Source organism: Sciurus carolinensis, chromosome 11, assembly GCF_902686445.1.
Source record: "Sciurus carolinensis chromosome 11, mSciCar1.2, whole genome shotgun sequence".
NCBI lineage: Eukaryota > Metazoa > Chordata > Mammalia > Rodentia > Sciuridae > Sciurus > Sciurus carolinensis.
Genome location: NC_062223.1, coordinates 108343328 through 108368155, shown reverse-complemented (window position 1 = coordinate 108368155; position 24828 = coordinate 108343328). Strand labels below are relative to the sequence as shown.

The following is a 24828-nucleotide window of genomic DNA, read 5'->3' as shown; positions in this document are numbered from 1 at the left end:
AAATTCTAAATAAGAACAAGTTTAAAAAAAACTACAAAATGGTATGTGGTCAGACCCCTAAGAGATTGGCAGAGAGGCCACAGATAATAAATATTTAAAAAGATTTTCTTAAAACACTCTTTGAAATAATATAAAGTAGTCCTTCTCAATAAAACTCTTCTAAAATGGGAAAATATTCATCAGACCTATCAGAATTCCTACACCTCTAGTCCTGCTTCCATGTTCTTTGTGGTAAAGAAGGACATATCTGTAAGGAAATGAAGTAAACTCATTAATTACCTTCAGAGGATGACTGTGCATAACTGCAGCTGTCATATCACAATTCAGTGAAGGCAAAGCTGGCACTGGCAAAAATTTCATCCGCTAACATTATTTACTAAAGGAATAGAAAATGCATACTGTACAATTCACTTATGTGAACAGCATGTTTGCTTCTCAGATGCTTAAAGTAAACAGGATCTAACTTGACTACTATACTGAGAAAAAAGACAAAGCAGGAAGATTAAGATAATCAGATAATGACTAGGAAATGAAAGCTCTTGCAGTGGCTTGGTAGAGAAGGAAGCAGTAATACAAATTCACAGGAAGCAAATCTTCCCTAAAGAGATCTCAATCATTTTATACTCAGGAACTACTTGATATTCCTAGAAACTACTGAAGACCACAAAGAACTTCTAATTGCGACATATCTATTGATATTTACCACATTAGAAAGTAAAATGAGGAAAATATAATGTATTAGTTTATTTTAAAAAATGATAAGTCATGGGTTGGGACTGTGGCTCAGTGGTAGAGCACTTGCCTAGCAAGTGTGAGGCACGGGGTTTGATTCTCAGCACCACATAAAAATATAAATAAAACGTTGTGTTCATCTACAGTTAAAAGTATTTTTTTTAATGAGAAGTCATATACAAGACATTACTAGTAACAGAAAAGTTGCTTTCTGGGATTACAGAATCACATTAATTACATACCTTGAGAAAAGCTGTCCAATGTTTTCTAACTCTCCAATGGTCTGCAATCTACTAAGTGTGGGGTACAGTGAGTACACAGACTCAAGACTGCCTTTACACAACTCTTCCACTTCTTTTACTCTAATGGCAAAAGAGAAAAGAAATAAAACTTTGAAAACAAAGAAGAGGTTGGACATGGTGGTGCATGCATACAATCCTAGTGACCTGGGAAGCTGAGGTAGGATTGCAGGTTTGAGGCCAGCCTGGGCAACTAAGCAGGATCCTTCATCTCGTTCAATCCCCAGTACCAAAACCAAAAACCAAAACAAAACCCAAAAAACTAAGAGGTTTTTAGGAAGATAGAAATACAAATCCGTGATTACAGAGATATCATTGCAGGCTTGCTATTAATCTAATAATACTAATATTCACAAACATTAGTGAATACGAAATAGCAGCAGAGAAAATATTAGCCTTGTGATCATTCAGCCCTAGATCTAAATCCTAGTTCTGCCACTTTTGGCTGTTTAACTTTGGACATATCACTGGATTTCACTAAACCCTTTATTTCTTTTTTTATTCTTCTTTTTCTTTTTTATTGTAAACAAATGGGATACATGTTGTTTCTCTGACTGTACATGGCGTAAAGGCATACCATTTGTGTAATCATAAATTTACATAGGGTAATGTTGTTTGATTCATTCTGCCATTTTTTCCCTTCCCCCCTCCCCTCCCACCCCTCCCTTCCATCTATACAGTCCTTCCTTCCTCCATTCCTGCCCCCCTCCCTAAACCCAACTCCAACCCCAACACTAACCCTTCCCACCCCCCATTATGTGTCATCATCCACTTATTAGCGATATCATTCTTCCTTTGGTTTTTTGAGATTGAAAGCCCTTTATTTCCATACTTTTTTTCCCTCATACTTATTTTGAGGATTAGAGAACAACTGAGAAAAGAATCTGGGCTAGCACATAATATGCACCTAAATGAGAGCAAATATTACTGCTGTAATATAGCATTCACTAGGTTGCTAATCACTGTTAAATAAAAGTTACATTTTAATGTAACTTTTACATTAATTGCTTATTCAGGCATCATCTCATTTGTCCCTCAAAACAACCCTGTAAGCAGTGACCACATAAATTAGAACTCTAATGCTAAGAGAGTAAATGTCATGTAATACTTAAGGAAACAAGATTAAAATTCTCAGGACACTTGTATAGGAAGAAAACAAAGGAGTAGGAATTACAGACTTTCTTGAGAGCTTTGGGTAAAAAAAACTGACGTTGAGGTCCCAAAGAAAACATTTTTTTTGAGGGAAGAACAAGGAAGGACAAGGAATCACTTGACCTAGCTACCATGTCTTTATCCCTACAACAGTGCAAATCCTCACATTGAAATTATTCCTTAAGTTTGAAAAAAACAAGCCATGACATAAAACAGTAAAATAACTTTGACTTCTTATAATACCTGGCATATCTGAGACTTTCATAAAATGTGGAGAATTCTCTGTCTCTCAGAGACTGCAATGCATTGTACAATGATTCGTGGTAACTGGTTCCTTCTAGTCCTTTGCTGTGAGATAATTCCAAAAGAAAAGAAAAATACATATTTAAAAACAAAATCTAAATATATACATGTATAAATAACTCAAAGAACAAAATTTTAAAAGTGAAATTAACATTTTTATTTTTAATAAAAAACATTTCTAGAAATTTGGTTAAGAAATGCTAATGATTTTATGGATCATTTAAATTCTTCAAGCAAGAAAAAAAAGGAAATTTCTCAGATACTTTGACTGGTTTCAAATATGCTATATTTTCATTTATTTATTCAGTGAACACATATTATGTGTCAGGCATTAAGAACAAGTTCTAATGTGGGAAATCATTGGCAAACAGATCAGGGCCCATTCCCACAGAGCTTATGTTTGGTTTGGACAGTAAATAAGAATAATAGCAGACAGTGACAAACAACAAGCTGAGAATTAAAATAAGATTTAAAAAAAAAATAACTGAGCATGATCAAGTGGCTACTTTAGAAAGGGTAGTCAAAAAAAGGTCTATCTGAAGATACAGCATTACTAAACCAAAGACAGAATGACAAGAAACTGCCACCCACATGGAGAAAAGCAGAATATATATCTGTAAGGCCTTCCTGTGAGAATATCATGGATTGATCAAAAAACACAGAGAAGACCTTTGTGGCTGAAAGATGGCAAATGAGAGAGTGGCATATACTGACACAAGCAGGACCCAACTTTTATACTGCAAAATGTTTAAAACATTTGAGAGCAAATCTCCAGAATTTTATAGTAATCTTACAGTTTGAAATCTGAAAATCATTCTAATTAAATTATTAAATTTAATATGCAATTAAATATGATTTCATTTTTAGTGTCTACGTTATATAAATGTGAAATCCTTTATTAGATTAGTCGTTGGTTTATAATTTTAAAAATATGGTGCTAGGTGTGGAGGTGCTTGCCTGTAATCCCAGCGACTCAGGAGGCTGAGACAGGAGGATTGCAAGTTCAAGGTCAGTATCTGCAACTAAGCAAGGCTCTAAGGAGCTTAGTGAGACCCTGTCTCAAAAAATAAGAAAGAAAGAAAAAGGGCTGGGGATGTAGCTCAGTGGTAAAGTGCCCATGGGTTCAAAAATAATAATAAATAAAATAAAAAATATGGTGACCCGACACACAAGTGATAAATATTATGTTCCTAGATAAGTGATTAAGCATCTTTTAATAAAAAAAATTCATAAAGATAATTGGTCCTTTGTATACCATCCAGCCAATACAAGTACTATATGATTAAAATGTTTGTAGCAGCGAGTGAAAAGAGAAATACCTATACCTTTCTTTGGATTCCTCAATCCAAGAAAAGTGAGTCAACGAATTCTCATAAGAAAATATCTTTGAGGGGCTGGGGCTGTGGCTCAGTTGTAGAGCACTTGCCTAGCATGTGTGAGGCACTGGGTTCAAACCTCAGCACCACATATAAATAAATAAATAAAATAAAAGTCCACTGACACTAAAAAATATTTTTAAAAATACCTTTGATAGGGCTGGGGAGATAGCTCAGTCAGTAGAGTGCTTGCCTTGTAAGCACAAGGCCCTGGGATCGATCCCCAGCACCCAAAAAAAAAAAAAAAAAAAAAAAAAATACCTTGATATTTCTATTTCCCAAAATATTTGAGGAGAGGGGTGGAGTTGTGCTAATGGAAAAAAAAAAAAAAGGGAAGTTCAGGTCTAGTTTTGTTTACTGTTTGTTGCTATCTTATTTAGGAATGCATAGCTTGGAGAATCTATAAAATACAGAAAATACAACTCCTGTTACATTGGTAGAATAAAATAAAAAGTTATTTAGAACTAGAAAAGAGGCAATTTTTTTTTTTTTTAAAGTTGGATTTTTTCTTACTTAAAAGAATCGTAATGGTCCCACTGCATATTCCTCCATGCTGCTTGGTAATGAAGTTCCTGTAGTTCAGCACACCACTCTTCATTTTCATGATCTAACCCTTTTAAGTAGATGGAAAGAATATGGCAGAGTCCCAAATTCTGTAAAGCCTAAATGGAAATTTTTTTTTAATTAATGAAAGATCTCAACAGAAAACTAGAAAAATAAAAAATTAACAAACATAAAACTAACTCCAAAAAACTTAAATGATATACTTACAGTCCCAAAATGCTGCTTAGTATGTTTCCCCCAAAACACTAAAATTGAACTCATAGGGTTCTAATATTAATGGAAGAATGACTAAAGAGCCAATCATTGACTAAATTACTCAATAATAGAAGTGACTGCTTCAGAATGAAACCAATTCCAATGCAAACTATGAGAAATAGTATACATGGAATTTTCCATGTGAGGCCCTATGTATACTACCTGGCAAATGTACACACTCAAGGAATGTCTTTTGTTAGCTAACAAAAATTATGATTAACAAACCTAAACTATCTTTTAAGTTAATGACCTACCTGGCTTTCCTGTGTATTCCTCAGTTTTTAGCCCAAAGCCTATATAAAACAGGTAACTTCCAATCTCATCTCTTGAGTTCATCTGGCTGTGAAAATATTCCACTGACTTATGAAATTCTATTAGCACTGTACTAGTGGCATTTTTAAAAATCCAAGAAAAAAATATACCTGAATTATTCCTGCCTGGCGAGTTGCTGAGGAGATTGTTGTCTCAAGGTCATATGTTACTAAGGCTTTCTCCCACATCGCTTCATGTTCATATGTTCGTAGTCTACAAGAAACAGTTGTAAAAATAGCTCTTGGTTCTATGTGCACAGAACTCCTTCATGGACAAAATTACTATACCATTATATAGAAAAATGTGATTTACCTAGTAAGGGGTTGTAACATTTTCCCTCCACCACAGCCATACAGACTATCTGGCTCTCCTATACTTCTGTAGATTTCTAACAGAAGATCCTTAAAACAGAAATACAACAAAAACAAGATGGGAAAAGTCACTTCATAAACTTAGGAAACTTTAAATTGCATTATTATCAACACATAATTCTCAACTCTAAATGTTGCACTATAAAAGTAAAATAAAATGATATTCAAATATATACTGTAGGGCTGGGGCTGTAGTTCAGTGGCAGAGCTCCTGCCTAGCATGTGAGGCACTGGGTTCAATCCTCAGTACCACATAAAATAAAACAAAACAAATAAAGGCATACTGTCCTTCTACAACGACAACAACAAAACAAATATATACTACAGATGTAGACTGACACCACAGCAGGCTGGTCCTAGATGACGAAATTATCATTATCTACCTTAGAAGAATGGATCAAAATTTTTTGAATTAGATAATAAATACCAACCTAGCAAGCTTTATCTGATGCAAAAATAAACAGAAAAAAAAACCCATCCTGTCAATAGATAAAATTATATGCATAAAAATGAAGCTCCACAAAGTTGAACTCTTGAAACTGAAATTGGTAAGGATAAAATTCATGAGTTTTTCTTTAATAAAAAACACCCAAAACTATATCACAGTTTGTAAAATGTGATATGGATTAAGAATTGTTTGATTTACTCAAATTTTTGCTATAAAATTTACACAAGAAAGACTGATTCTATTTAAAACACTACCAGTAAAATAAAAATGAAAATAGAAAAAGAAGCTGTTTTGCATAGAAAATTAATCAACCAATTTAACTGCCTTTATGTCCTACTCTGGGAAGTATTTACTGAATTCGAATTTGTCAATATTGGCGTAGTCTCATAATATGAATCCAACCGTTATTATTCATAAACATGAAGTCAAGTCCTCAGAGTTGAAACATTCATTACCCAAGCCTAGCACAATGCCTGATACAGAGAAGATACTCCAAAAAGTCAATGGAAAAGCCTTGCATAACTGATAGTATGAAGAGTTAAGGAAAAAGAGCAATGAAAGATTAACACCAGACTTGGCAACATGAAGTTTACTGAAGATATTAGCAAGTGCTATTTCTGAGGAATGAGTGGAAGGAAAGAAATGGAGACAGCAAATATAGACAACTTCAAAAAGTTTGGTTGTGAAGGCGGGAAGGAAGAAAGAGAGAGAGAGAGAGACAGAGAGAGAGAGAGAACAGAAAGACAGAGAGAGAGACACACACACACCTAGAAGAGCATACCAGGAAGAGGGAAGGTATTTTGTATTTGTGAGAGAAATATTTAACAGTAGAGGTTTGAAAATGTTTAGAATATAGTTCAGAGACAGCCCAGCATATTAAAAATAAAGTTTCTGAGAAAGAGCAGATAAATAAAAAGTACAGGAAGAAGGATTAGCACTAGATAAAGGGAGAAATTATTTCTCTAGTTTAATAAGAAAGATGGTTATGACAAGGGAACATGCAGGGAGATTTAAATGTTTGATGGTGGGTTTCCTATCTATACCAACTATTTTCTCCAATAAGTAGGAGGCTAGCTGAAAGCAGAGGCAGAAAAGTGAAGATAAAAAGTTTAAGCAAGCTAGAGAGGCTCAAATTGTTGTAAGAGTGAGTTGACCACGGCAAGTTAGTGAGACTAAGAGACACTGTGGTGGGTCAATTTGAAAGTAGATTTTACGAAACGTGACAATGAACAAGTACATATATATGCATTATATATTAAATTATAATTTTATATATACATTATAAACTACAAGTGATATACAGAAAATGAACAGGGTACTATGGCAAAAAAAACACAATAAAAACTCACCCAATGAGTTGGGTGGTTTTACTTCCATCTTTTAGATAAGGGAACTCAAGGTCAGAAAGGTTAAGTAATTTGTACAAGAATCTATAACTAAGTGGCAGAGTCAGGATTAGATTTCAGGTCAGTCTACTTGAAGACCTTAACTTCAAAACCATGATGTATAGAGATGATTATCTGCTCAAAGAATAACTTCTGTTTACAATCAAATGACATCACTATAAAAAATAATAAAATACAAGATTAAACATTGCTATAAACATTACAATCTCTAATATTTACCTGTAAACTTATTCCAGTTTCTTCTTTGCTTTTTTTCACTCAAACTAGAAATAGTTGTACTTTGGCTTCCTTCTTCAAAAGTAAGACTTCTGCTTATCAAAAGAAGTACCTCTTTTAATGAGAACATACTACTTGGAGGCTTCTGAATACAGAAACCATAGACTTGGACAGGGAAAAAAAAAACTAATGGAGGTGGGAAAAAAACTAACAAACCATTTATACTTTAAAAGAGATTATTGTTTATACCTAGAACTGAAAAGAAATTTGTGAATGTTAATTCCATGGATGATAATTACATTTAATAAAATCATCATGTTTGGGAAAGTTATATGCCAAATCACACTTATTTATAAAGGAACAAACCTGTTTAAAAATAGAGATGTCCCCAAATCAGTTCTTAAATATTCTGTTAGTGGTTTTACCTAAAGTTTCAACTTAATTAACAATCACAGACATACAAATTAAGACCACAATGAGACACAATTTAACACTGATGAATTGATAAAAATTAAGAAATCTGAAATGCTACTTAAACCCTTACTACCAAAATAGTAAGTTAAATTTAAGACTATTAAGATGACTGAAGCTGTGAAGTAATATCTGTTGTCAAAATTTTGTTTGGTGGAGTTTCTTCCTCAAGAAATTAGGGACACTATCAATGAAATCCCACACTTTTTCAGGAGCAAGTTAAAAAAAACTTTACCCAGGGGCTGGGGTTCTGGTTCAGTGGTAATATGCTCGCCTAGTACGTGTGAGGCACTGGGTTCAATCCTCAGCATCACATAAAAAAAAAATAAGTAGAATAAAGGCATTATGTCCATCTACAACTAAAAAATATTAAAAAAAAACTTTACCTGTATCCAGAATACTAAGTATGAGGAACTTTGTTATTAAACAGTCCAAATAGGATATTTGAGAGAGCAATTAATTTTCTTGACCTGACAGCACTGGTAAAGTGTTAATCTGTATTTTATGTACAAATATACTCTTGGCCACTTTAGATTTACAAAGCTTCAGTTCACCTAACAGAGTCATTGAAGAAAACTAACATCTCTTAACCTCTATACACTTCATCTCTTTTACTTCCTCTTCCCATCAGACCTCTGGGGACTAAAAACAGACTGTCAAAGCCAATAGTAAACCTCTCCTAATGGTAACCAAAATAACCTAGGCAACCTGCTTTAACACATGCAACATGGGGCTGAGGATATAGCCCTGTTGCAAGAGTACTTGCCCAGTAAGTGCAAAACTCTGGATTCAATTCCCTAGCACTACTAAAAACCAGAAATGAGCAATTCTGCAAAAGTCTGCTATATTCCATACAATCACTTACCATCAGACTAATAGGTGTATTTATACTCCTAGAAGGGATAACTTGTTCATTCCTGATTGGTAGAAATACTATTCTGCAGGACCAAGAAACTAAAACACATTCAAAGTGTAATCACTACTACCAAGTATGCAGACTCTACTAAAATTGGTAATACTCTTAAGAATAGACAGCAATCCATTTCTTACTCATTACCTAAAGGACAACATGCCTGTCTTCATAAGTTTATAGTGATCATGAAAATATCTATTACATAGTATACACAGTGTCCACATATTGTGTGTTTTCAACTAAAAAGCATAAATTAAATATCAAACAACAAGTTAAGAAATTGGTCCACGTCTACTAAGTTAATTACATTTGAACTAGGATCTGAATTCTGGTTCCTGGTTTTCCTTAGTATTAAAAGTACACTACTAGCTTACTGACAATCTAAAGTAAAAATTATTGGTAGCAAGAATGATAACCATGTCAACACAATACCTCTTAGCTATTTCCACTTCTTAATATGGATGACTGGTGATAAAGTGAGGCTAAATGTAAAAGTAAACACTAGGTTATTTCACATAAACAAAGATTTAAGGAGAGCAGTTGGGATAATAAAGCGTGCATTTTTATTCTCCCACTTTATTGGCTACTTTTCACCATGATCTAGGACTGTATTTATGAGATTCTCATGAGAGCTCTCATAAAGTTAGTAGAAATACGGACAGATAACACAGACACGAAATTTCTTTGGTCACAGAAAAGAGTCATATTACTCTATACTCAAAAGTAAAATAGATACTGAATAGTTAAGGGATTAGTGGCAAATCTAACATAACTGAAATTAGGGATAAATTCAATCATTTGAAAAATATTTATTGATCAATTATATTACGTTCTCAATGCTAGCTGATTAGGGAAATACAGAGAAAAATAAAAATGGCCTCTGACTTCCCAAAGTTTACTATCTGTATAATTTTCACTTTAAAACAGAAATTTCTACCTAAAATGTCTTTTAAATGAGGACAGGCACCAAAATAAATCTTTACTATATATCTTTATTGAAACAATGTCAACATCAAGTTTAAAAACCAAAACTTCTAAAATGAATTACCTTTTCTCTTGATCATCCATGCTCTTCTTATCTGCATAGATTTCTGCATAGAGCAATGCTGTAAAGTGAGCAGCACAAGACTGAGCTACTTTGGCAACCTCCAGATAATTCAAATCCAGCCAGAATGCATCATCAAACACTGTTTCCTGCTGAAGGTCTAAAGAAATATTAACCATGTTATCCATTTTTTAAACTTCAACATTAAAGAAAAGCACAATGATATAGTATAACACACTGGGAGTAGCTGCTAGTTACACAGAAAATTACATTCAAATACCTGAAAACCATATTCCCTAATAAATAGTTATAAGCATTCTAAGATGGCATGGAGACTCTAGTTTCTTAATCTTTCTGGATCACAAACCCCTCGGAGAAGATGCTGAAAGCTATAACCCATCATCCCATACAAATCTGAACTTCATGCCTTCCCTTCACCAAAAAATACATGCGCATTAGCTAAGAATAGGCAGTATAGAACAGCTGGTAATGCACATGTGTGCACATGCACACACACACACACACACACACATATCCTTTAATATAGATAATTTAATGAAATTATTCTGTCTCTCTTAAGACACAATTACAATCTTTCCTACTGCAGTCATTTTCTCTTTAGTTTACTGCATAAGGTGAGTTATTTAATAAAAATCTCCCATGGTAGTAAAAGCAGATGAGAACTGGGACAACAGAATAGTATATTTTACAAAACTAACATAGAGATATGACAAAGTAGTGGTTAAGAGCACTGGCTTTGGAAGAGCACAGAGTTAGGTAAAAAGAAAGCTGTAGCACCCAGTACTAGTTGTATGATCTTCAGCAACTTAACTCCTTCAGCCTCAGTTTCCTATTTTCCTCATTTATAAATCCCCAAAAAAATAATACATCAGAGAGCAGTTGAAATGATTATATAACACTTGTAAAACTAAGGAATAAACTGTTTTCTACACAACTCCTTAACTGCAGTTGGTATTTCTGAGAAGTCAATCTGACCACTGAAGAAAGCTGCTGGCTATTTTTAATGTCAGGTATGTTATTACATACCTTATCTATTTTAATTACCACAAACCAACCCCCAGGTCAAGGTAGACATTAGCCTGATTTTAAAGATGATAAACAGGTTCAAAGACACCAAATAATTGTACAGATCACAAAGCTTGTAAGTATCAGACTTCAACTTGAGCTCGGGTCCTTATTGTTTTTTTCTATGTCCCGTTCACATTTTCTCAACAATCTTTTGAAAAGATCTTACTGAGAATTAGAACTGATATTAAGGATTTTTATCTTGTACAATTGCTATATGTCAATTTAAAATAAAATATACTAAAAAGGAAGAATTTTTATCTTCTCAAGTCCTGCCAACATCAACACATTTCACTTTGATAAATCTGAAATGAATGACTTCAAGGTGGAACTGCCTCCCAGCACCACAATGCTCCTACCTACAGTTAAAGTTTTGAATGGGTTTTCTCAGAAAAGAATCTGGTACAAAACAATAAAGCAAATCAGTCACTTTCTTAACAGAATTGAAGACCACCAAAAGTTAAAACACTTCTTTTTTCCATGAGTAGAGCAGAATGGTATAAAGGAAATAAAGACTAATTCTTTTTTAAGACGTAAATGCATTTTGTTCTAAAAACTGTTCTAGGGGCTGGGGAAGATAGCTCAGTCGGTAGAGTACTTGCCTTATAAGCACAAGGCCCTGGGTTCGATCCCCAGCACCCAAAAAAAAAAACCAAAAAACAAAAACAAAACTGTTCTATTCTTTTATAATTCCCCCCAACTCCTTACCAACCAGTCATACCACCATACACACTCATGAGACATCAATTCCTACATATTCAAATTACAGATTCTCCTTGACTTACAGTAGTTATGCCCTATTAAGCCCATCATAATTTGAAAATATTGTTAAGTAAAATGCACTGAATACAGCCAACCTACTGAACATCATAGCTTAGCAACAAAACACTGTGGAGTATCAATGGTTCACCTTCGTGATTGCATTGCTGACACCCTCATGACAGCTTCACAAGAGGATCAAGCTATATTATCACTAGACTAGAGTAAGATCAAAATTCAAAGTAAGGTTTTGTCTAGATGCTACTACTTTCAAACCACTGTCAAACTGAAAAATCATCAACAGAACCATTCAAAGTTAGGGGTGATTGTATAGACCCACTGTATTATTTCTTCAGAGTTTTGGTCAATCCTAGCAATTGTTATATTCTCTTTAAAATCTCATGAAGCCAGGTGTGATGGCACATGAGGATGATCCCAGCACTCAGGAGGTAGAGGCAAGAAGACTGCAAAGTTCAAAGTCAACCTGGGCAACTTAGTAAAACCTTGCCTCAAAATAAAAATCAAAAGGATTGAGGATGTACCTCAGTGGAAGAGCACCACTGGGTTCAAACCACAGTAACACACACAAACACACAAACACACTCCTCATGAGAAATAACAGGAACAAAGATACTTTATAAGTATAGGTTAAATAATTTGCACCTATCAGGAAAATAAACTCTGTTCTCCCAAAGTGTTACTACAGACTATGGCTTACAGTAAAGGAACTTATATCTTACGATAGATATATAAGAGACATTAATACAACATTAGCTACTTCTAAAGACTAAAGAAATGGGAAAAGTTAAAAGGAGCACAACATAATTGGTGCACACCTGTAATCCCAGCTACTTAGGACACAGGCAGGACTTCACAAGTTCAAGGTCAGTCTGGACAACTTAGTGAGATCCTGTCTCAAAATAAAAAATAAAAAGGGCTGGGATGTAGTTCCAAGGTACAGCACCCCTGGATTCAATCCCCAGAAATGGAAAATAAATAAAGTGGGGCAACATAATTAAAAGTAACCTGGTAAAATCACTTGCTCCTTTCCCCTATCTCTGTAGATGAATAAACTAAAGCCCAAGAGGCTGCATGATATAGCAAAGACAAGACCATTACTGGTATCACTGGGACTGAGAGTTTCTGACACTGATTTAACCAAAGAATCATCCTGAATATGGATTATTACAAGGAACCAATTACATATAATGTTCTCCAACAGCTTCACCTAAAATCATTAGGTTAAAATTTGGCCACCAGTAACAAATTCGATTTCTAAATCCCTAAACTCAAGAAGCAATAGTCATTACATTACCTCTTCTGTCGTCTCATGTAGTCTACAACAGCTAGCATTGTTCTTTGTGATTTTTTATCCAAAGAGCATCGGAAAAAGGGTTCTGATTCTAACAAAGAAAGAAAGAAATCTCTTCTCAGACTTGGTTGTGTCTTTGTCTCACTTTACACAGTACAGTACCTAATACAAAATTCGTTCTTAATAAATATGAATAAATAAATGGAATTTAATGGCATTTTTCTCTTTAAAAAACAATGATTAATATAACTGAGATTTTTACAGTGAAATTTACATTTTCTCTCTGAAAAGGTACCAATTCACTGCTTCAATAAAATCAAGAGCTTTTGTAAGCTAGGTGTTCAGTATGCAACTGTCAATAAGACAGACTATTTTTTCCTTATGAGTTTTACAGCTATACATAATAGTTGGGTTCATCCTGACAAATTCATCTGCGTATCAAATGTGATTTTAGTTCATACTTCCCCTTTTTCCCTCCCTTCTCTCCTTCTCCCTCTTCTGCTCTACTAGACTTCTTTCCACTTCTCTATTTATTTATATTCCATTGGTTCTTTCTACCTATGCATAAAAGTGAAGTTCCCAGTGGTATATTTGTAATCTGCAAATGATTTAAAATTCATTCTGTATTACCTCTCCATATTCATCCCTTCACTCTGCCTCTCAATCTCCTTCTACATTACTGATCATCCCTTTACCTTTATGTTATCCTACCCTTCCCTCCTCCTTTCCTTTATTTTACTCTAGCTTCTGCATATGAGAGAAAACATTCAACCTTTGAGTTTCTGAGTTTGGCTAATTTCATTTGGCATGATATTCTCCATTTCCATCCATTTACTGGCAAAAACCATAATTTCATTCTTTTTTATGGCTGAGTGGAACTCCACTGTATAGATACACTGCAATTTCTCAATCCATTCATCTATCGATGGGCATCTGGGTTGACAGCATAATTTAGCTATTGTGAATTGTGCTGCTATAAACATTGAGGTGGCTGTATTGCTATAGTATGCTGATTTTAGAACGTCCGGGAAAATACCAAGGAGTGGGATAGCTGGGTCATACGGCGGTTCCATTCCAGGTTTTTTGTGGAATCTCCCATACTTCTTTCCAGAGTGGTTGTACCTAGTCTGCAGTTCTACCAGTGATGTACAGGTGTATCTCCCCCACCCCCTCTGCCCACCTCACTACCATTTATGGTTCTTTATATTCTTAATCATTGCCATTCTGATGGGAGTGAGGTGAAATATTAGTGGAGTTTTGACTTGCATTTCTCTAATTGCTACAATGTTGAGCATTTTTTTGTGTTTTTGATGGCCATTAGTGTTTCTCCTCTTGAGAAGTTTCTGTTTAGTTCTTTTGTCCATTTTGGATTGGGTTATTTGTTTTTCTGATGTTAATTTTTTTTTAGTTCTTTGTGTATTCTGAACATCAATCCCCTATCAGAGGGGTAGCTGGCCAGGATTTTCTCCCCCTCAGTAAGCTGTCTCTTCACTCTTAATCGTTTCCTTTGCTGTGCAGAAGCCTTTTAGTCCTTATGTCATCCCACTTATTGATTCTTGGTTGTATTTCTTGTGCTTTTGGGGGTCTTGTTAAGGAAGTCATTGCTAGCACCTTTATGATGCGGAGTACTGACCCTATGTTTTCTTTTAGCAGTTGTACAGTTTCTGGTCTCCTGAGTAAATCTTTGATCCATTTTAAGTTTTTATACAGGGTGAAATACAGGGGTCTAGTTTCATTTATCTACAAGAAGCTATCCAGTTTTCTCAGCACCATTTGTGTAAAAGGTGCTCTTTTATCCAAGATATATTTTTGGCACCTTTGTCAAACATCAGATGACTGTAAGTATATGGATTGAAAAGATGGACTATTTTTGACTACACAGAACTCAATGACTAGCCTGGATATTCTCAACACAGGATGAGAAATGGTTTGAGGGAAAGTATAGAATGCTGCGAAGACCTGCAGGAGGGACACTCACCTGAATTAAGAAAAGTGTTGCAGAAGAGTGAAATGTGAAATCAAAGTAATGGTCCTCCAGGAAAAAAGGAAAGGACAACATACTAGGGAATATTAACAGTACCTCAGATGGTTGAAATTAGGAAAGAATATGGAGAACTTATGAAAGTATTTCAATTGTGCTGAACCACAGACTAGAAAACAATAAGGATAGTGAAAGAGGGACACAATAAAGTTATTTACAATGAAGAATTGGCAGGATTGGTAATCAGTTGAGATATGTTAAGAGGTTTCTGGCTTCAGAAACTGAGTGTCATTCATTAAAGAGGTACACAACAAAAAAGTAACCAGGCAAAAAGGATGAAGATGATGCAAATTTTATCTTTTGACAAGTGAGTTTGAGATGGCACATGGGAAGTAAAGGGGGTGAGATTTACAGATCTCAAAAAAAAAGATTAACAATTTAAATCTTATAGCAATCTATATTTATTTCCCTTCTCAATAACAGAATTTTATACGTGGTATTCAAATTTTTATTTAAGATAATAAAAATTGGCACTCCATACAGATAAAACTGGATGATTTTACTTTTGAATAGTTGTAGCATAAATTGAACTATGTAATAAAATTTTTCTAATAGTATTTTTAATTACATAATATTTAAACTTCAAATGGTTTACTCATAAATGTAGATCCCTTATATCTTATTTCCAATTAAAAATAGAAGATTGCTTACAAAGTCTTAAAAGATATTACTTTAGGACTTTCATTTTGACAAACCTAAGATAACTCAAGTTAAGTAAAATACTCTATTTAATTTTGATGAATAATTTATATTCTAGTAGAGCCACAGGATGGGCAACTGTGTCTATTATATTTTTCCAAATAGATTTATTTTTATTTAGAACTGACACATAAAATTATACCTATTTATGAGATACTATTTGATGTTTTAATACATGAATTTATTGAATAATGTTCAAATCAGAGTAAACATATCTCCTTCAACATTTATCATTTTTTAATCTCCTTCAACATTTATCATTTTTTTTTACAGTGAAAATATTCCTTTCCTCTAGTTTTTTAAAAGCACACACAGTACATTATGGATAGTGATCCTATGGTTCAGAACACCAGAACTTTGTATTCCTAACTGTATGTTAGCATCCACATCTTCCCCATTTTTCCCTCCCCTTACTCAGCCCAGCTTCTAGTAACCACCATTCTACTCTCAACTTCTATGAGATCTACTCTTTCTAGATTGTATACGTAAGTGAGAAAATGCAGTACTTGTCTGTGTCTGACTTATTTCAGTTAACATAATGACTTCCAGTTCCATCCCAAAAGATTTGTAATTGCTATTAATCAATTGAAAACAAAGTGCATAAAAGATAAAGTCTAGCAAAATGAACTCTAAATGACATCAGAGCCATGTCAAATGAAGACTGCAGAAATAAAAATGGAAAAAGAACGACCTGTACTGAAATAATAGGAACAGTAGTAAGGCTGGGGAAAGTCATTTAGTTGCCATGAAATAGCAAATTAAATCAATATTGTTATTAGAAGTGTACTGGTCTTATAGTATAATATGTAAGTTTGTGTCTAATTTTATGTTTAATCATAAAATAAACTGATAGTATATATGAAAGAGAAGTTAACAGTGGAGGTAAGATCTGTAACTCTGTATCATTCTTAAAATTTAGGTTTGAAAAACTGACCCATGACAGTCCTTCAATTATGCTTATATGTATTATATGTACCCAAATCCTAGTGGAATTTCTCCTACTATTAAGCTCTTAACATCAGACATACTCATTTCATATCATGGAAGAAAAATGGGAAATAAGAGTAAATAAAATATAATTTCTGCTTTAAAATATTGGGAGAATATATTCCAAAATGTTAAATGTAGTTATCTTAAATTACGGAATGAGTAATTTATTATCTTTTCATTTTCTACAATAAATATGTATAATTTTGTAATAAAGTTGCTTTTTAAAATTACACTGGCCAGAGCTCTACAATATGAAAATTTCATCATATCTCTACTATAACATCTAAATATATGTTCTTATTGTGCTTTTTCCATTGCAAGACAGGGAGTGTCTTGTTTACATCTGTACTACCAGTGCTAAGCACATTGCCTGACATACTCAACTATTTAATTATTTGCCACCATTATTAGTATCTAAAACTTCCTGAAGAAGTACTAAATATTAAGAATTATCCTGAGTGCTTTACAAACATTGTTTTGTAGAAACTTGTATACTTTTTATCTTCATTCTCTAGTTAAGAAAATAAATTTAGAGTTACAGAAGGAAGCCAAAAAGTATCTTGATGATATTTAAACTTAGATCTATCTTTCTTTACAGCTGAGGAGTTAATAGTACAAACATTAACAATTTAGCAGAATACCTGAATCCAAATTTGCAGGGGTTGTGGATCGACTTGTTTGTGAGAAGTTTCTAAAACAGCTGGTGAAAAAATCCTTGAACATGTGTAGAAAGCAGATTTCTCCATGATTCATTTGTGTCTTGGAGTAAAACATCATGAATCACATAAGGAAGTACGGTCTCACAAAAGTCAGTTTTCACCTAGAACATACAAAACATCCACTCAATAGTTTGAGTAAAAGTAACACATTACTTAATATTTCCATTCCCTGTTGCTGACTTATAAATAAAAACCATGTACCAGGTAATATTTAAAACTAGGCTAGTATATCTATATCAAATATATCGATTAGTTACACTACAACTGTTCATTTCCAGTCCAAGCTATTAGCATAATCAAGAGGATTGGTGAAAGAGGATTAATTTATAAATAAAATTATGACATTTAAGTATAATTTCAGAGTTAGAAAGTGTTATTAAAAACAGAAACAGTTCTCTGATATGATGTAAGGGCGGAAAGGGTATGAAAGTTCAAGAGAAAAGCTGAAAATATGATTTTTGTGCATTTTCTATACTCAGTGAAGAGCATGTCATACTACAATTTTTTATTTTTAATAAAGTCCAATTTCTAGGTATAAAATTTAGGTCAATATTTGTGGTATACTCCTGAATGCAGAAAAGAGCTTTAATAGTTGTGGCACATTAAAACAGTATCCAACATTTTTTTTAGCATTCATCACATTTCATATTCATCATACAGGTAAATCACCACTTCAATACCCATTATTATTAATCAACACTGCACACACAAGACAGAATGTAGATTACCAATTGTACACTTTTTCCCTTTTAAGTAAAGACAATTCAAAAAGTCAATTTTGGAACTAAAAAATTTAAGGTAGTAGGAATCAGTGTGTATGTGTTCGGAACATTTATCTTTTGGCTCAAGTTTATAACATAAAAAACTTAGTTTTGTTCACCAATGAGAAATAAGTTGTACATATGCCAAGGTACTACTCTGATGAACTACTCTAAGCACACTGTAGCATTACAGAAATGGGATGATTTATTCCCTGACACTATTTTTCAGTAGAAAACAAGGATTGCTTTTTAAACTTCTTTTAATGTAGGTGCTTTACCAAAAGATTTCCCCACCAATAAGTCTTAAAATTGGTGCATATTTGTCCTAGTCAGATATTGTGTTCTCATATTTTGGTTAAATCATGTTTGACAGTACTATAAATTAAGTTAACCTCTATGTCTTACAGTCATTATTGTGTTTTGAATTACACATTTGATTTTGAAATTCTTAAAAAGTCAGGTGTGGTGAGCATGCCTCGAATTTCAGCAACTTGAGAGGTTGAGACGGGATGATCACATGTTTGAGGTCAGCTGGGCAACTTAGGAAGACTAATCTCAAAATATAAAATAAATAGGGCTCACCAGCCCTTTTTTTCAGTGGAAAAGTGACCCTGGATTCAACACCCAGTACCCACCCCACCAAAAAAAACAAAAAACAAAAAACTCTAAAAAAATTAGTCTGGTGCTAGGGATTGAAACCAGGACCTTGCACATGAGAAGCACAGACTCTATCACTGAGCTACATATACCTCAGCCCCATGAAAACTATAAAATTGTTATTTGATTTAGTACACAACTTTACTCTTTACTGAAATGAATTGTACTGTGCATTCTAAGGTGAAAAAGCAATTCTAACTGCTATCCTTAACCTTCACTCACTCAAGAAAGTATATCAGAGGTGCTGGGGCTATAGCTCAGTTGGTAGGGTGCTTGCCTCAAAAGCACAAGGCCTTTGGTTCAAACCCCAGCATGGCCAAAAAAAATAAATAAATAAAATAAATGACACTGATCTTAACAGAAATAAACCAAGAAAATTACAGCTGACTTTTGGTTAATATAAATAACTTACCATTAATAATATTATAATTATCATTAGTAACAAATTGTTCAGGGCACTTCTTAGAACTCATCTAGTGTGTTATTACTCAAAACCTGAAAACTACTGGGGTATTAGGGCCAAAGATGCCTAATTTAATGCATTTACAGTAGATAATCATGGGTGACACTGCCTGAAGACAAATGGAGATGAGGTACAATACCAGAATACTTTTCTTAGCTATACAGGTCATAATCACGTACACTGAAGTCAAGGAGAATGAGAAAAGCAAAGAAAAACCACAGGAATTATGTTAGATTAGTTAATCTTCTTACTTCACACATTGGCTTTAATAATTGAAGAACTTCACTTTTTGAGCCCCCACTGTCCAAAACAAGTACAAGTCAATGTCTTTATCCAAATGTCATGATTTTCACTTTGAGGAATCCAAAGACTTGTATCATCCAAGCTTTCCCAAGGGCTTTCTTTATCAAGTCTGGTACTTCTAAAACTAGAATCACAAAGTATAAATAAGAGAATCAGAAAATTATTTTACCTTTCCTGTGTAAAAGGACTATCTAGCTAGAAAGAGGTTTCCAAATAAAATAAATGTACTTAAAACTAAATCCAGAGGCACAGTTACCTTTTTATATTAAAAATTTATTTATATGAGAGGCAGAGTGGAATGGTAAAAAAAAATTACTGGTCTAGGCAGCAGGAAATAGGATTCTACTGTCAGCCCTGTCACTAGCAGCATATATATATATGTGTGTATTTTTTTTTTGGTAACAAAGTTCAAATATTTAATTTTTCCAAAGTTTAACTATACTAGCGAAAATAAATTATGTTTAGACCACCTTTAATATCTGTACATTATTTTCATACAAACTATAACAGCGCTTTCAAAGACATTTTGTAATGAATTAATTTCACAATTAAAATGTGTTTCAAAAATAGGGCAATAGTAAAGAACATTAGTTGAAATATGTTGCATGTTGAGAGGTTATACTGTTCTTTATCAAATTAACTGTACTTGTATTCAAAATAATATGGCTTTTAACTAAATAACAATCTTTTCTTGTCCATTTCAGTGATTTCTTGGATCCAAAACAAAATCTCTATATGTATTTACTTGAAAACATCATTTGTTGACTGTCCTTTCACTGCCATGGAATGATTTGTCTTCTCAATCCAGAGGATTTTATTGGGAGCTTGCACTTTCTGTGCCACTTTCTCCAAAGTTCTTTTCACACATTCATCTGCTAACATGACACAAACAGTACAGGATCTTTGTACAAAAGAAATCTTATCTCTGAGTTTAAGCTGTTGTTTGGATGGTGCAGTGGCTAAGAAATACAAATGAGACCTTGAACAAAACCATTGGCATCATCTGGCTCAATATGACACATTATAGAAGCAGCTGCTCTTGAGCCCACTGAACGACCTCCAAGGAAACACCTGCAAGTCTATATCTCTTGAGGTCTTTAGGTAATCAAAACTGTTTTATATGCCTTAATTCTATGTACAATATTAAGACCTATACAGGTAAATCTCAGGCAAAAAAAAAAGCCATGACATGCAAGATGAGATTGCCAGTGACATCAAATGAGGAACATTCATATCTCCTGATACTCCATGTGTAAGAATTAATCCCTATGTTAAGTTCTTGCTAGGTACCAAACCGACAGCATCCAGTAATTTCTTTCACAAAAGGTATTTTTAACTTAACCTCTGTATGACTCATTTTCACTGTTAAATAATAAACTTAAAGTGCATTACATATGAGAAGCAAAGAATATCTCTCTGGGAATGCAAACGCGGCCGCTGGCGCACACTACCCTCATTCTCTGACTAGCAGCACATCTTATACATATCACCAGGTTCTCTGCTTTATCTGTCTCATGTACAAAACCAGTCCAACTCTATGATTTAAAATTGATTTCAAATAAATGAAGTTTTTAAACATCATTTTTCTATTTAACTTTGCCTTAGTTCTCAAAGTGTCGTTTGAGTTGTCCCTTATTCCTGTTGCAAAGTCTATTCAGGGCAGGAGTGCTTTCTACTACAAATCAACATACTTTAGGGGAACAGGAATTTTTCTGCCATTTTTTTTTATGATTCCATATATGTAAGGCGCCCTAGAGTAGTCCAATTCCTACAGAAGGAAAGCAGGTGTGATCCAGGGCTGGGAGGAGGAGGGAATGAAGACTCAGAGTTAATGGCCATGGAGTTTCAGTTCTGCATCTGCTATTCTTTTTAAAAACTTTTAATTGATTCTTTTTAGTTATAAAAACATTAGGATACATTTTGACATAATAACAAAAACATGGAATATAATTTGCTCTAAATTCAGTCCCTAACACTCCTTTTCTGCCCCCTTCTCCCCTCCTTTTCTTTTCTACTGATCTTTCTGAAATTTTATAGTTTTTTAAAAAATTGGTATCTTGTGGATATACTTGATGTTGGGATCCACTGTGCTATATTTATATGTGAATATACAATAATTCAGACAAATTTATTCTAACATTCTTCCCTTTTCCATCCTCCTTCTTTCCTTCCTCTCAATCCCCTTCATTTACTCTACTGATCATTCTCTATTTTTTTGAAGCACATATAATTTTATTGGCAACAGAAACAAGAATCATGCATATCTTAATTTCAAAATGTCCTAATTTGTAAGTAATAGAAATTGCCATACAATTATAAAATATAGACAAAATGAAACAGTATGATGTGAAGTGAGAAAACCAACTCTACAAAATGAAACCTATTCTACAAAATGAAAGAAAACAGGAAAGGAAAATTTAACCAAAATTTTTATATAATCATAAATATTTTATTTACAAACTCTTTCATTATCTGCAACTTGCAACTATGACTACAGACTCCAAAGAGCACTCTTTGTGAATCTTGAATTTCATTTTCATTTCTCTATTTTTGATGAGATTCCCAATCCCTTTTTCCCCCCCTTTCTCTCTTTCTCCCCACTCTGCCCTGCTCCTTTATTTTGGATTAGCTTCTGGCATTTCAGAGTAAACATTCACCCTTTAATTTGGGGGGATTGGCTTATTTCATGTAGTATGCTAATCTCCAGTTCCATCCATGTAAAATAATTTCTTCTTTGTATGTGTGTACAACACACACACACAATTTTCTTTATGCATTCATTTGTTGAGGAATGCCTAGGCTGTTTCCATAGATTGGCTACTGTAAACTGTGACGCCATAAACATTGAGGAGGATACTTGGGAAACTTAGTGAGTCCCTGACTCAAAATAAAAAAATTAAAAAGCTGGAGAGGTAGCTCAGTTGTAGACTGTCCCAGGGTCAATGTCAAGTACTCCAAAAACCAAACAAAACAAAAAAAAAAACACAGGCAAAAGTAAAAAACAAAAAATTACAGTGCTTTAAATGGTTGTTTCACTAGTTCATTAATTAAGCTTGTATTATTAATTTTATAAGACCAAAATTATGATACATTAAATGTACTACTTTAACGATGGGTATAGGACCTGAAATTTAATTGCAAGAAATTCAACTATATATTGAGTCACTATAAAAAAAAAAGAAAGAAACACATTTACATTAAAGGAGGTGCAGGAGGTTCTATAAATATCCTTCAGAGTGTTTTAGTAGAACCTTGTAATGATATCAACATGGAAAAAGGGAGAATATTATTATTATATTATTAATTTATACTATTATTATTATAAGATTAGTAGGTTATTCTTATATTCTACAGAGTTTGTGATACATTACTTGCTATGGAAATAAATGCCTGCTTGCAAGAATCAATAGCATTGATGTATAAAAAGGATTTCTATTCCTACGACAAAAAGGCATGTCACTAAGAATTTCCCTATGCCCAAATCAACCATTACTTGTCTAGGTTATCTATATCAATTCTCTCACAGTCATAAAAAAGAATGACAAATCCCTGGATTCAAAAAGTATAGCTTAAATTAATCCTAGGAAAGTACAAGTGGTATTACCTTAGTATTTAAGCCAGCTGACATGCATAATTCAAATTAAATAGAACTATTCTAGACATAGTGGATATTCAATAAACATTTTTTACTTAAGAGACCTTTTCCTTGATGTTCTAAAGGGCTGTAGATAGGCGAGCATGGGATCTGCTGTTGACTTATAAATCTCCAGAAACTATGTCCAGTCTTTGTAGCTAAAATGTTTTTTAAACAGGTAACAGCAGCGCATCGAACTCTGACACTGAAAAACACAAAAAACACATGTAGATTACTTATTAATCTTGAATGTAAGCAATCTCCACTGAAAAAAATTAAAAACTAAAACTTATATTTCCATTACAAAGTTTACACCTATAAAATTCTATATCCAAGTAAAAATGGCAAAGGATTTTTAATATTCCTTCATTAAACTTGAATTACTAATCACTGCAATAGCAACTCTCTTCATTCAATATATAAGGTTCGCGAGATGACCACAAATTCAAGGGACTCAAAAGGAACACTTGGAAATAACAATAAATATAAATAATATTTATATAATAAATCCAATAATATAAGTAATAAGAATAACAAAATACTAATTCATCTAAGAAAATAATATTCTGATTAAAAATTTTTTTCTGGGGACAAATAATTTATGAAGAAGCAGAATGGTAAAAAATAATTATAAACAAAAAATTTAAACAAATAGTAGTAGGGACATACTTTTTGTGACTAAAATCCAGTTGAGAATCATAAGTAAAGATATCTAAAACCTCTAATAAAAAGTGAAGGTCCTTCTCTTTTACAAAACTGAAGAAACAAAAAATAACAAAAGAACTAGGAAAATGAGGGTTGCAGTACAAGAGTACTATAAACACAACAAATGACAAACATGTCACAAAACCTGATGATTACACCTGATAATGTAATGATAATTATCAAATTAAGACAATTTTTTTTAGGTTTCTTGGTTTAAAACAGATGCTGCTCCCGAAGCGCAAGAAATACAACCAAGAATCAATAAATGGATGACATAAGGACTAAAAAGCTTCTGCATAGCAAAGGAAACGATTAAGAGTGTGAAGAGACAGCTTCTGAGGGGGAGAAAATCCTGGCCAGCTACCCCTCTGATAAGGGATTGATGTTCAGAATATACAAAGAACTAAAAAAAAAAATAATAATAATAATATCAGAAAACAAATAACCCAATCAAAAATTGAACAAAAGAACTAAACAAACTTCTCAAGAGGAGAAACACTAATGGCCATCAAAAACACAAAAAAAATGTTCAACATTGTAGCAATTAGAGAAATGCAAGTCAAAACTCCACTAATATTTCACCCACTCCCATCAGAATGGCAATGATTAAGAATATAAAGAACCATTAATGGTAGTGAGGTGGGCAGAGGGGGTGGGGGAGGTACACCTGTACATCACTGGTAGAACTGCAGACTAGGTACAACCACTCTGGAAAGAAGTATGGGAGATTCCACAAAAAACCTGGGATGGAACCGCCGTATGACCCAGCTATCCCACTCCTTGGTATTTTCCCGAAAGTTCTAAATCAGCATACTACAGCAATACAGCCACCTCAA

The 24828-nt window shown here is 33.6% G+C and overlaps 1 protein-coding gene and 1 pseudogene across 1 annotated transcript in view; both read right to left on the bottom strand.

Moving 5' to 3' along the window:
- Atm (ATM serine/threonine kinase) overlaps positions 1 to 24828 on the bottom strand; it is a 152519-nt gene that overhangs the window by 56141 nt on the left and 71550 nt on the right. Inside the window, 16 exon segments of the mRNA XM_047515806.1 lie at positions 975 to 1094; positions 2427 to 2531; positions 4376 to 4524; positions 5104 to 5206; positions 5306 to 5394; positions 7438 to 7470; positions 7472 to 7526; positions 9867 to 10009; positions 10011 to 10023; positions 13024 to 13111; positions 17392 to 17461; positions 17463 to 17570; positions 19602 to 19661; positions 19663 to 19771; positions 23344 to 23419; positions 23422 to 23492. Of these exon segments, the coding sequence (XP_047371762.1) occupies positions 975 to 1094; positions 2427 to 2531; positions 4376 to 4524; positions 5104 to 5206; positions 5306 to 5394; positions 7438 to 7470; positions 7472 to 7526; positions 9867 to 10009; positions 10011 to 10023; positions 13024 to 13111; positions 17392 to 17461; positions 17463 to 17570; positions 19602 to 19661; positions 19663 to 19771; positions 23344 to 23419; positions 23422 to 23492 (1392 nt within the window).
- LOC124958382 (testis-expressed protein 30-like) lies at positions 20323 to 21010 on the bottom strand (annotated as a pseudogene).